The sequence below is a fragment of the Sinocyclocheilus rhinocerous genome, unplaced genomic scaffold, assembly GCF_001515625.1.
Source record: "Sinocyclocheilus rhinocerous isolate Xijiao unplaced genomic scaffold, SAMN03320098_v1.1 scaffold1210, whole genome shotgun sequence".
NCBI lineage: Eukaryota > Metazoa > Chordata > Actinopteri > Cypriniformes > Cyprinidae > Sinocyclocheilus > Sinocyclocheilus rhinocerous.
In genome coordinates, this window is record NW_015666175.1 from 43,354 (window position 1) to 56,315 (window position 12,962).

The 12,962-nt window shown below is 36.8% G+C and overlaps 2 protein-coding genes across 2 annotated transcripts in view; both read right to left on the minus strand.

The window, feature by feature from the left end:
- Window positions 1–8,975: 8,975 nt before the first annotated feature.
- On the minus strand, window positions 8,976–11,119 carry LOC107731986 (solute carrier family 2, facilitated glucose transporter member 3-like). Its single transcript, XM_016543208.1, has 4 exons — window positions 11,044–11,119; window positions 10,798–10,921; window positions 9,173–9,413; window positions 8,976–9,050 (listed from the first exon to the last, which is right to left on the minus strand). Exons 1-4 carry the CDS (start codon window positions 11,117–11,119, stop codon window positions 8,976–8,978), a joined length of 516 nt encoding a protein of 171 aa, XP_016398694.1.
- LOC107731987 (solute carrier family 2, facilitated glucose transporter member 3-like) overlaps window positions 11,116–12,962 on the minus strand; it is a 4,266-nt gene continuing 2,419 nt past the window's right edge. The window contains exons 3-4 of the mRNA XM_016543209.1: window positions 11,313–11,553; window positions 11,116–11,190 (exon numbers count right to left, since the gene is read on the minus strand). Coding sequence (XP_016398695.1) covers window positions 11,116–11,190; window positions 11,313–11,553 — 316 coding nt within the window. The remainder of the gene's footprint in view (window positions 11,191–11,312; window positions 11,554–12,962) is intronic.

Genomic DNA, 12,962 nt, shown 5'->3' on the forward strand with positions numbered 1-12,962 from the left:
GTAATGTCAGGATCATGGACTGTCTGTGTCATGTTTTGCCCCTGTTTCTGTTCCCTTATTTGGTCATGTTCCTGTCCTCGTTTTGTTAATTAGTTTGATTAGTCATCCCATACACCTGTGTTTCCCCTGTCATCCCCTGTATTTAAGTCCTAGTCTGTGCAGTCTGTCTCTGTGGGTTGTACTTGTTATGTTCATGTGTTTCCTGCCGTTCCCAGTGTTGGATGTACTCTGTGTTTCTTGGATTAAAAACTTTCGTTTCGTTAACTTTTCGTTTTCTTGGATTAAAGACTTTCGTTTCGTTCACTTTTCGTTTTCTTGGATTAAAGACTTTCATTTATTCCTCGTCTCCATCGTTCCTCGCCCTCACAGATTGTGACTATATATATATATATATATATTGTATATATATATTTAAACAATTATTATCAATCAATTATGTAATTATGTATGTAATTTAGTAACATATATATAAATATATTTTAGTGTCTTAATTGTTTAGATTTTTATAATGCATTATCATCTTGTCGATCCACCAGTTCACATTTTCAACTCTGCGTGTTTTCTACTTAAAAATATGGGGCAATTTTCGCATGTTCAAATGCAAATTCATTCTCTGCCAGCAGGAGTGCAGCGCTCATATTTAATAAATTAGCCATAGCCTTTTGAAGTTTATCATTAAGATATATCTCAATGCTTGTCATTCTGTCACCAAATTAAAGACCTCTTGAATCTTAATTAAGACTTTCTTGTACCATTTAAGACTTGTTATGGCCTTAAATCTGATACAGACCTCATGGGGGTCCCTGATGAAGGTTGAAATGGCCACTGTGCCCTTCTGCGCCTCTGCTGCGCGATTGATTTCCCCCACTGTGTCCGATATTAAAATCAGTGCGACACACTTTGCAAAAATCGTGCATTGTCGATATGGCTTCGAGATATTAAATTAAATTCTTCTGTATATATGTGTGTGTATATATATATATAAATATATATATATAAGGTTGCCAGGTTGAGGACACAAATGGGTTGAAATTTGTATGATAGGCTATATGTCGATTGTGTGAGTAGGATGCGTTTCATATAAGATCTGGCAACTGGACAAACCTTGGAATAATATATGTGATTGTTCATATAAGGAGGTTTGGGCCATACAAATTATGGGAGTTTCCTGGGAGAAAAAACAAAACTGGAGAAAACAAAAAACGCCAGACTCCTGGGAAAAACGGAAGTGTTGACAGGTATGACTCTGCAAGACAATCATAAAACAATTAGTTCGATTTGTTTTTCAGTTAAGTCCAAAACAATGAAATGCAGTATGAACTTAATGATATCCTACCTGAAATATTTAGCAGAATTATCAGTTTAATGATTATTAGTATAATCATGTTTGTTCTTTAGCCAAACTAGACATGTCATAAATGCAAAATGAAACCATGAATGCTTTAATAAGGAAGCACAGGATGTGACATCACTCTGCTTCTTTATAATATTAAGACAGATCAGTGCTGTTTTGTTTTTGATCTAGAAAATTCTGCCACAACATATTATCCAGATGTGTTTATAAATGTTGGCTGAAAATCATACTCAGAGCTCCTTTGCAGCCACGCTACTGCTGTTATGTGCCAAGAAACAAGCTTTTGCATGACCATTTGCAGTAGGTGTGCTCGTTGTGCTGAAGTACACTGCATTGTCACTCATTGAAATATTTTTAAGGATTAGGGATCGATTCTAGTTTGAAACTCCTTTCAGTTCAATTTTGTCTTTAAATTTGGTCTCTTTTATGTTTATCACACTCAGTGAGATATCTAAACATTTGCTTGACTTTGCTAAAAATTGAACTGAGTATTATAGATAAGAATATATAAAAATGGGACTGCTGCCTAATATTCTATGGCAGGGATCCTCAAATCTGGCCCACGAGATCCACTTTCCTGCAGAGTTTAGCTCTAACCCTAATCAAACACACCTGAGCATGCTAATCAATGTCTTCAGGATCATTAGAAAATCACAGGTAGGTGAGTTTGATCAGGGTTGGAGCTAAACTCTGCAGCGCATTGGCCCTCCAGGGCAAGATTTGAGGAACCCTGTTCTATGGTATTCTACTTTGATGTTCAATGTTGCAATATTCTACAATAGATCATGAGCTCCCCCTATCGATTTCATATAAAATTACAGGTGTTTTCAGCTGTAGGGAAAATGATTAGCAAGGAAACACATACTGCATACTGCTACCATACTGCATGTCATTTCTTCATAATACCGTGAAATATTTTCTGTATACATGAACTACTCTGCTGACGTTTTGATGATATATTTTCCTAAAATGTGCACTAAGCTAGGGCAACCAGTATGTCCTCTTTTTCCCGGGCATGTTCTGGCTGGGATTTGTAAATTGCCTAATATGTCAATATTTTGTTTTTGTTTAGTTTAGTTTGACCAGTTGCATGCATGCATTTTACATAATCAACCAATCATGGCATGCACAATGAAAATATATATGTATAATATAATGTACAAGGACTGTATAGAGGCACTCAAACAAATCCAAAACCTGGACATTTTAGGCAATTTAGAAATCCCGGCCAGGACATGTCTGGGAAAAAGTGGATGTATGTTATTTTCACACTAAGTAGCTACTCTATACAACAGCACACATAATGCATCCCATAATGCAATGTGTCTTATACAGTACTCTACATATACAGTTATACAGTAGGGTTGACAACAAGACATGACAACATGATTGACAACCAGTAGTGTCCAGATACTTTTTTATCATAAATTTGAACATATTCTGAATGTCTCTCTGTTTTATAATTTCAAACATAATATTTGTGTGTGTGTATGTGAGATCTGTTTGCTTGAGAAGTCTGCTGATGCTTTTTATCTTAAGAATATATTGCCATTTCAAGCCAAAATTCAAAGATTTGCCCTCCAAGTGACGCATCTCTTTTTTTTTTTAATCAGTGTTGTTCAGTAATTGATGAGTAACTGGCAGCTTACATTACGAAATCTGACGGTTCAAACGGTTCTCATTACTGGACTATGAAGGACTGTTAAGAAATGCGGCTGTACTTTACAGGTCTGCTTAATTGAGCTGTAAAACTCTGTGGCTTCTTTCGCGTGCATTTCATTTTTCCACTGTGAAGAGTGTGTTTGTTCTAATATTTGTTTTTAATGGGTTCCGCTAACGAGAAACTCTCTCTGTTCTTGTAATCTTGTAACTACCTTGTTATAGACAACATGAAACAAGAAAACAATTCCAAGCTTTTCCTGGGAGTTCACAAGGTGTCCACAATGTCATGTCCTCAATATTCTATAATATAAAAGGCTGTTATGAAATTCACCTTCTCAGTTTGTAGGGACTCTGGATGTTTCCAATTTTGTTAAAAAAGAAAGAAAGAAAGAAAAAAAGTAAAAGGAAAACAATGAGAGAGGCAAATTACAGCAATGTGTAGCACTTTGGAACAAAATGCTGAAATGCTAAATCTTTTATTCCATGTTTACAATCGTATTCACATATTCTATCAACATTTAAATGAGAAACAAATTAAGGTCAAATTAAGCATATTGCAAATGTCTCCGGGACTAATTATACAGTGACAACAGGTTACATGGTTTTCCTTACAAATAACTATAAAGTAGTTTTGCTGTTAATATACCTGTCAATGTCGTCAGTCAGATTGTTTGGTATATGGTTTGGCTTGCAGCTTCTACTGTAGATGTCTGGCAAGAGTATACAAACCAGAGAGTTGTGAGATTTCACAGTGTGATAAAAACTTGCAAAGGTTATGTTGAATGTCTATAAGGTTGTCCTTTTTTCAGAATAAATGAATAAATGTTAATAAATGTTAACATTTTTATGAGTTATTCTATGCAGGGACCTTAATATACTTCATTACTAGTTGTGTAAACGTACCAGCTGCATTTGAGTTGATCACTGTTTTAATGGTCTTGTTAACCCTAAAGCTGAGAGAGATCAGGTAAATGTGTTAAATGTGGTCTTGTTATGTAGTGGAATGCCCTCAGCCCTGTGGAACTCAGCCGCAATGTCATCAAAAGTGGGTCCTTTGGTCTCAGGAAGACGAAACATGGTGTAGGTGAAGGCAAGCAAGGCCATACACATGAAGAGGAGGTAGACGTAGGCCCCGCACATTTTCTGCACACAAGAAGTTGATGCATTAAAGCTTAGGCTTCAGTAAACTATTACAGAATAAAAGTTCAATATAGATATTGTGTTGATCTTCATGTGCTGTACACAAGAGATGCACATACCAGAAGAGGTGGAAAGAGCAGTGCTAGTAAAATCTTCCCTCCCCAGTTAAGCATACTAGTGAAGGCCATAGCAATGGGACGGGCCGACAGGTCAAAAAGCTCAGCAGCAATGAACCAAGAGATTAGCCCAGGCCCCACTTCATAAGCTGAGATCAGGAAAAAAAAAACCCCAGCACCTGAATATTACAGATGTTCGGAGCTATGTCCTGAAAAGAGAGAAGAGAGGAGATGTAGAGAAGAGTAAAAGTCACAAATTTTGGTCTCATTTCTGGATTTTGAAAAACAAGAAGGATACTTAATCTCACCAGTATGGAATATGTGATGGTCATAAATAAGTTTCAGAGTGCTAATGACAGAAATCCAGCAAGCAACAGTTTCCTGCGTCCCGCTCTCTCCACCAAAAAGAACTTTGAAAGAGAGAGAGAGAGAGAGAGAGAGAGAATGTCCAAGAAATTATTCTATTTTTAATTCAATTATAAGTCTTGTAAAAAGTGCCTCAATAAAAAGAGAACCAAATATCTATTTTGATGTAGATTAAAACTACAGCCATATCAGAGGCCTATAAATAGTTTTATTCTACATAAAGTGGGTTGCCCACTCTTGGTGGTCACCATGTTGACCACATTTCATTAATTTAATTAATTCATTCATTTTCATTCATTCATTCATTCATTCATTCATTCATTCATTCATTCATTCATTCATTCATTCATTCATTATTTCATTTTTCCACTGTGAAGAGTGTGTTTGTTCTAATATTTGTTTTTAATGGGTTCCGCTAACGAGAAACTCTCTCTGTTCTTGTAATCTTGTAACTACCTTGTTATAGACAACATGAAACAAGAAAACAATTCCAAGCTTTTCCTGGGAGTTCACAAGGTGTCCACAATGTCATGTCCTCAATATTCTATAATATAAAAGGCTGTTATGAAATTCACCTTCTCAGTTTGTAGGGACTCTGGATGTTTCCAATTTTGTTAAAAAAGAAAGAAAGAAAGAAAAAAAGTAAAAGGAAAACAATGAGAGAGGCAAATTACAGCAATGTGTAGCACTTTGGAACAAAATGCTGAAATGCTAAATCTTTTATTCCATGTTTACAATCGTATTCACATATTCTATCAACATTTAAATGAGAAACAAATTAAGGTCAAATTAAGCATATTGCAAATGTCTCCGGGACTAATTATACAGTGACAACAGGTTACATGGTTTTCCTTACAAATAACTATAAAGTAGTTTTGCTGTTAATATACCTGTCAATGTCGTCAGTCAGATTGTTTGGTATATGGTTTGGCTTGCAGCTTCTACTGTAGATGTCTGGCAAGAGTATACAAACCAGAGAGTTGTGAGATTTCACAGTGTGATAAAAACTTGCAAAGGTTATGTTGAATGTCTATAAGGTTGTCCTTTTTTCAGAATAAATGAATAAATGTTAATAAATGTTAACATTTTTATGAGTTATTCTATGCAGGGACCTTAATATACTTCATTACTAGTTGTGTAAACGTACCAGCTGCATTTGAGTTGATCACTGTTTTAATGGTCTTGTTAACCCTAAAGCTGAGAGAGATCAGGTAAATGTGTTAAATGTGGTCTTGTTATGTAGTGGAATGCCCTCAGCCCTGTGGAACTCAGCCGCAATGTCATCAAAAGTGGGTCCTTTGGTCTCAGGAAGACGAAACATGGTGTAGGTGAAGGCAAGCAAGGCCATACACATGAAGAGGAGGTAGACGTAGGCCCCGCACATTTTCTGCACACAAGAAGTTGATGCATTAAAGCTTAGGCTTCAGTAAACTATTACAGAATAAAAGTTCAATATAGATATTGTGTTGATCTTCATGTGCTGTACACAAGAGATGCACATACCAGAAGAGGTGGAAAGAGCAGTGCTAGTAAAATCTTCCCTCCCCAGTTAAGCATACTAGTGAAGGCCATAGCAATGGGACGGGCCGACAGGTCAAAAAGCTCAGCAGCAATGAACCAAGAGATTAGCCCAGGCCCCACTTCATAAGCTGAGATCAGGAAAAAAAAAACCCCAGCACCTGAATATTACAGATGTTCGGAGCTATGTCCTGAAAAGAGAGAAGAGAGGAGATGTAGAGAAGAGTAAAAGTCACAAATTTTGGTCTCATTTCTGGATTTTGAAAAACAAGAAGGATACTTAATCTCACCAGTATGGAATATGTGATGGTCATAAATAAGTTTCAGAGTGCTAATGACAGAAATCCAGCAAGCAACAGTTTCCTGCGTCCCGCTCTCTCCACCAAAAAGAACTTTGAAAGAGAGAGAGAGAGAGAGAGAGAGAGAATGTCCAAGAAATTATTCTATTTTTAATTCAATTATAAGTCTTGTAAAAAGTGCCTCAATAAAAAGAGAACCAAATATCTATTTTGATGTAGATTAAAACTACAGCCATATCAGAGGCCTATAAATAGTTTTATTCTACATAAAGTGGGTTGCCCACTCTTGGTGGTCACCATGTTGACCACATTTCATTAATTTAATTAATTCATTCATTTTCATTCATTCATTCATTCATTCATTCATTTTAGCTGAAAAAAAAACAAGAAAAAAAAATAAGTAGACTAGTGAATACAAGTACAACCACTGTAGACTAGTGAATCACTGTATAGGCCAGTAAAATAAATAAATAAATAAATCTTAGTGCACAGTGAGATCCTACAATTACTGAAATTGAACTATAATAGTGAAAATAATGAGAATCATTTGAACAGATTACAATCACCAATAACACTGACTAAACTGAAAATGAACATCATATAATGAATACTCACTGCTACTATGGTGAATGCCACATTAACAGCCCCCACCCCTAGTGTCAGATATTTGGCTTCATCAAAATTGGACTGGGCAAACATTTTTGTAGAATAATTTATGATCTGGAAGAAAAATAAAAGACATGGTAAAGCGCTATTCTGAGCAGTCTTGCTGTACTTGCAAACCCCTGGGAGAATCCTTACACTTATCTTCAGAAACCTGTAGTGGTATGAAAAATTGTGAATATTAATCAGGCAGTGTTGTATTCATATATCATTAGACAGAAAGCATCTTGTTAGAATTTGAGATGAGATTCTTGATTTTTTCCCCCTTGCTATTACTCAAAAGGTGTCAACTAAATCATATACAAAAGTAGTGTGTAAGTCATACCAAAAACATCACTGATTATTGACAAGTATTACATTTAATTATAACTAAGTTAAATACAAGTGTTTGTTCATTTAGGCCAGATGAGAAATGCCCCCCGACTGAGCCTGGTTTCCTTCAAGGTTTTTCTCCATTTGTGTCATCTGATGGAGTTTGGCTTCCTTGTCACCATCACCTTAGGCCTGATTAGTTGGGTTTTAAAAGACAGATATTATACTAACGATTTGACACCATCAAGTGAGAACAAACCTTGAGCTGAATAGAACTGGATGATGCCACTATTGTCTTCTGTTGAGCTAAGTCGAATTTGTTTCATAATTGATGAATTTTGCAACCTTGCAAAGTTACTGAACTGAATTGAACCAACATTCCAGCTAAACAATAAAACAATAGTCTGAATTGAAATTGTTTCATAACTGATGCACTTTATATAATTATTTAACTAAACCGAACCAACTGAACTGATTTGTGCTCAATAATGACACTATTGTCTTTTTAGATCTGTTTTACAGCAGAATGTTAATTTGTCTCATATTTGACTAAATTTGCATAATTGATTCTGTTATTTTCCTCTTTATTACTGTGAAGCTGCTTTGAAACTATCCATATTGTATGAAGCATTGTAGAAATAAATAGGACTTGAATGCAGTGTTGGCGGTAATGCATTACAAGTAACGCAAGTTATGTAATCATATTACTTTTTTTTCAAGTAACCATTGAAATAAAGCAAAACTTTTAAATTTAAACAAAATAATGTTTTTTTTAAACAAAAACAACAACAACAACAAAACAAATAAGCAAGCCCAGCCCAGGTGACGAAAAGTAACACCAAAGTAATGTAATGCATTACTTACCACAAAGAGTAACTAAGTAACACAATTAGTTACTTTTTTAAAGAGTAACACAATATTGTAATGCATTACTTTGAAAAGTAACTTTCCCAAACACTGCTTGAATAAACTGATTTTCAGCTCTATCTATTGAATTGTCATTACCATCATACTCATGGAAATATGGAAAGAGGCCTTCATGATGGATATCTCTATATACTGTAGCCTAGAAAAACAAGTTGTGTTCTGAAATACCATCATGTTTAGATCAACTATTGCAATTATGGACATTCAGGCAAAGGAAAGATTTTTCATTTGGAACACCAACCGCATTGAATCCAGATAACTGGCTGCCCAGGTTTATGATAAGTACAAGTATTATCGGCTGCCTATAGCGTCGCTTCCTGAGGAATTCTCTCACAGTCACTCCTCTTTCACTATGGGCTGCTTCCTCTCTCATCTATCATTTCTTTCATCACCATCTCTGGATTTCCCCGAAGTCTTCTCAGGGCTGATAATGAAAAGAAAGATGCTGGATCGAACTTCGCGTCACACTAGCTTTTACAAGTTTACTTGTGTTTTAAGTGAGTCATAAGTCAGCTTTCTATCCCAATAGAACTGAGATTAACTCACCCGCCTCTGCTTCTTTTTCTTTGCCCCTGTTGATGAAGAGGTAACGTGGGCTTTCAGGGCAAAAAGGAAGGCTCATATACTGGAGCGTTGGACCAGTATCAGGGACCAGTATTTCTCCATGCCCAACACCGTTTCCAAGCCCACCACCTGAGATATACACACAACAAACCATCAGGCTTGCATTGATGAGATCCAGGCCTCAGTTATTTACGATTTATGTAACTATTAAGGACAAAGCTGGAAATGAAATGGAAGCAGGTGTGTCTCACCATGCCCAGCAGAATGCCTGAGGCGAAGGAGACCTGGTTCAGAGTTGCAAAGGCATCACGGAGGTTTGTGGGCGAGACACCTTGGATGTACAGTGGGTTCAGGCTCATCACCAGGCCGCAGAACAAGCCAAAGATCAGCCGACCCACAATAAGCACTTCAAATGACGCTGTGACTTTGCTCATGAACATGAGAGAGGCACCCACCATGGATAAGGCATTCACTATCAGAATGGCATTGCGCCTACAAGGAAATGTATTGATAGAAACATTTCAAAATAACACTCACTTACTGTACAACTGTGGGTTGGCCACTTTTAGGCATAGGTGAGGTTTTCCAAAGTATTAATATACTTTTCATGTTTGATTTTTCTGATAACATATTTGAAGAAGTGAAATTATTAAAGTGTCTTAAACTACACAGTAAAAGTTCTCTTTATCAGTATGTATTATATGTTGCTATTTCATGTGTACACTTACATTGACCTTGTCAAGCTCTTAAAGGGGTCATATTCACGGAGGTTTGTGGGCGAGACACCTTGGATGTACAGTGGGTTCAGGCTCATCACCAGGCCGCAGAACAAGCCAAAGATCAGCCCACGCAAAGAAATAAGCCGTAACTTGTTGCTGCCGCCGCTGCCGCCATGTCGTGAAGACGCTTTGTTTCGTTGCGAAAGCGAAACTACTTTGTTTGGCCTTCCAAAAGAGGACACGACTAGAAATCAGTGGTTAAGTTGTATTTACAACACTGTTCCAGAACAGTTCAACCCAAATATTCAGATGTGTACGGCGCATTTTATGGAGGATTGTTTCCTGATCCTGGGAGAATGCCGGCTGTTCTGACTCACAGCCTGTAAGTACGTTTTCATAATTAAATTTGCCACTGATGATTCAAACGCGAGTTTTAAGCAGTGTAGAGTAGCGCTTGTTGTTTGTCATTTCTCCGATCACAAATGCAGACATGGTTTTATGTTTATGCGGCGCGATGCAACATTATGTTGAGCTAAGTTGAATTTGTTTCATAATTTATGAATTTTGCAATATTGCAATGTTATTGAAATCAACATTTGAGCTAAATAATAAAACAATAGACTTCTGTAGAGCTGCTTATAGCTGAATTGAAATTGTTTCAGAACTGATGCACTTTATGCTTATTTAATTGAACTGAACACTGAACAGATTTTAGCGCAATAATGACACTACTGAATGTTAATTTGTCCCATATTTGACAAAATTTTCATCATTGATTCTGTTATTTTCCTCTTTATTAGTACAAAGCTGCTTCTGTATTCTATGAAGCACTAGAAATAAAGATAACTTGACTTGAATGACTTGAATGCAGAATGACTATGAATGACTTTCAACGACTTGAAAACAAAATATTAATGTAATGCATTACTTTTCATAAAGAGTTACTAAGTAACGTAATTAGTTACTTTTTTATGGAATAACGTAATATTGGATTACTTTAAAAAGTAACTTTCCCCAACACTTCCCCCATCTATTGAATTGTCACTACCATCATACTCATGAAAATACGGAAAGATTTTTCAGTTGAAACACCAACCGCATTGAATCCAGATAACTGGCTGCCCAAGTTTATGATAAGCACAAGTATTATCGGCTGCCTGTAGCGTCTCTTCCTGAGGAATTCTCTCACAGTCACTCCTGTTTCACTGTGGGCTGCTTCCTCTCTCATCTCCTCCATTTCTTTCATCACCATCTCTGGATTTCCCCGAAGTCTTCTCAGGGCTGATAATGAAAAGAAAGATGCTGGATCGAACTTCGCGTCACACTAGCTTTTACAAGTTTACTTGTGTTTTAAGTGAGTCATAAGTCAGCTTTCTATCCCAATAGAACTGAGATTAACTCACCCGCCTCTGCTTCTTTTTCTTTGCCCCTGTTGATGAAGAGGTAACGTGGGCTTTCAGGGCAAAAAGGAAGGCTCATATACTGGAGCGTTGGACCAGTATCAGGGACCAGTATTTCTCCATGCCCAACACCGTTTCCAAGCCCACCACCTGAGATATACACACAACAAACCATCAGGCTTGCATTGATGAGATCCAGGCCTCAGTTATTTACGATTTATGTAACTATTAAGGACAAAGCTGGAAATGAAATGGAAGCAGGTGTGTCTCACCATGCCCAGCAGAATGCCTGAGGCGAAGGAGACCTGGTTCAGAGTTGCAAAGGCACCGCGGAGGTTTGTAGGTGAGACACCTTGGATGTACAGCGGGTTCAGGCTCATCACCAGGCCGCAGAACAAGCCAAAGATCAGCCGACCCACAATAAGCACTTCAAATGACGCTGTGACTTTGCTCATGAACATGAGAGAGGCACCCACCATGGATAAGGCATTCACTATCAGAATGGCATTGCGCCTACAAGGAAATGTATTGATAGAAACATTTCAAAATAACACTCACTTACTGTACAACTGTGGGTTGGCCACTTTTAGGCATAGGTGAGGTTTTCCAAAGTATTAATATACTTTTCATGATTTTGATTTTTCTGATAACATATTTGAAGAAGTGAAATTATTAAAGTGTCTTAAACTACACAGTAAAAGTTATCTTTATCAGTATGTATTATATGTTGCTATTTCATGTGTACACTTACATTGACCTTGTCAAGCTCTTAAAGGGGTCATAGCAACGTCATATAACCCCTTTAATGTTATTTGGGTTATGGGACAAAAATTACAAACAATTACATTTTTTTATGAATTACAATTTAATTGAATTTTTATTCTAATGAAATGAATTTTATTTTATTCAATTTTTTTTGGCAGAAATGACAAAAATAAAGATTGTGAATAATGTCATATGGAGTATCAATACAGTGATGCAGTGACATTTTCTAGTTATTTAATTAGGCAATTCAACGTTCAAACTTACATTTTTAATGTAACATGGTAAGCAGAAAGACATTTTAAAGAGTTTTTTTATTTATTATTATTATTATTATTATTTTAAATGGAAATAAATGTTGCAGGGATATAGCATTAGGGTTATAAATAAATAAATAAATACATTTATTAATTATTAATTAATTATTAATCCACTACAGGGGGCTCGTCTCCACAAGTATTACTTATATCAGTGGTTAACAAATATGTTCAATGCCCAATTCATAAAATATTACCCCCAATCCTTGTACTAAAAATTATTCATTGTCACTAACCCCAGTGTTGCATCTCTACAATATTTTACAATATTACAATGAGGAAATATTTTATCCCAAATAAATACACATAAATCAATTTTTCGAGTCTCAGTACCGGCAGGGATTGTCGGTGGGGGGAGTGAATGACCAGTGCTCTCTTCCACTCTCAATACCACGACTGAGGTGAGACCATTGAGCAAGGCACTGAACCTCAAACTGCTCCCCGGGTGCCGCAGCTAAAAATAGCTGCCCACTGGTCTGGGTGTGTGTTCACGGTGTGTGTGTGTGTGTGTGTGTGCACTTGGATGCAGATCACAAATTCCGAGTATGGCTACACGTCACATCACTCACTCACTATATGATGTTTTATTAACAAGGTTCGGGAGGAGCACGATCAGATAATCAATCAGTCTGGCCCAGGTGGAGCTCGTCAGCTAATCACCTTAACAAGCACAATATGTGTATATATATACAGCCAACTTACCTCAGTTCCACGACAGTTTTCCAGCATTCGGTTTTGCTCCTTTAGTTATTATATCACAGACTCAAGTTTTTCCGTACTACGATGAGACCTCTACTGGGGATCTTTCATATCCTCCGTCGCAATCTGCCGGCCCTAGGCTCA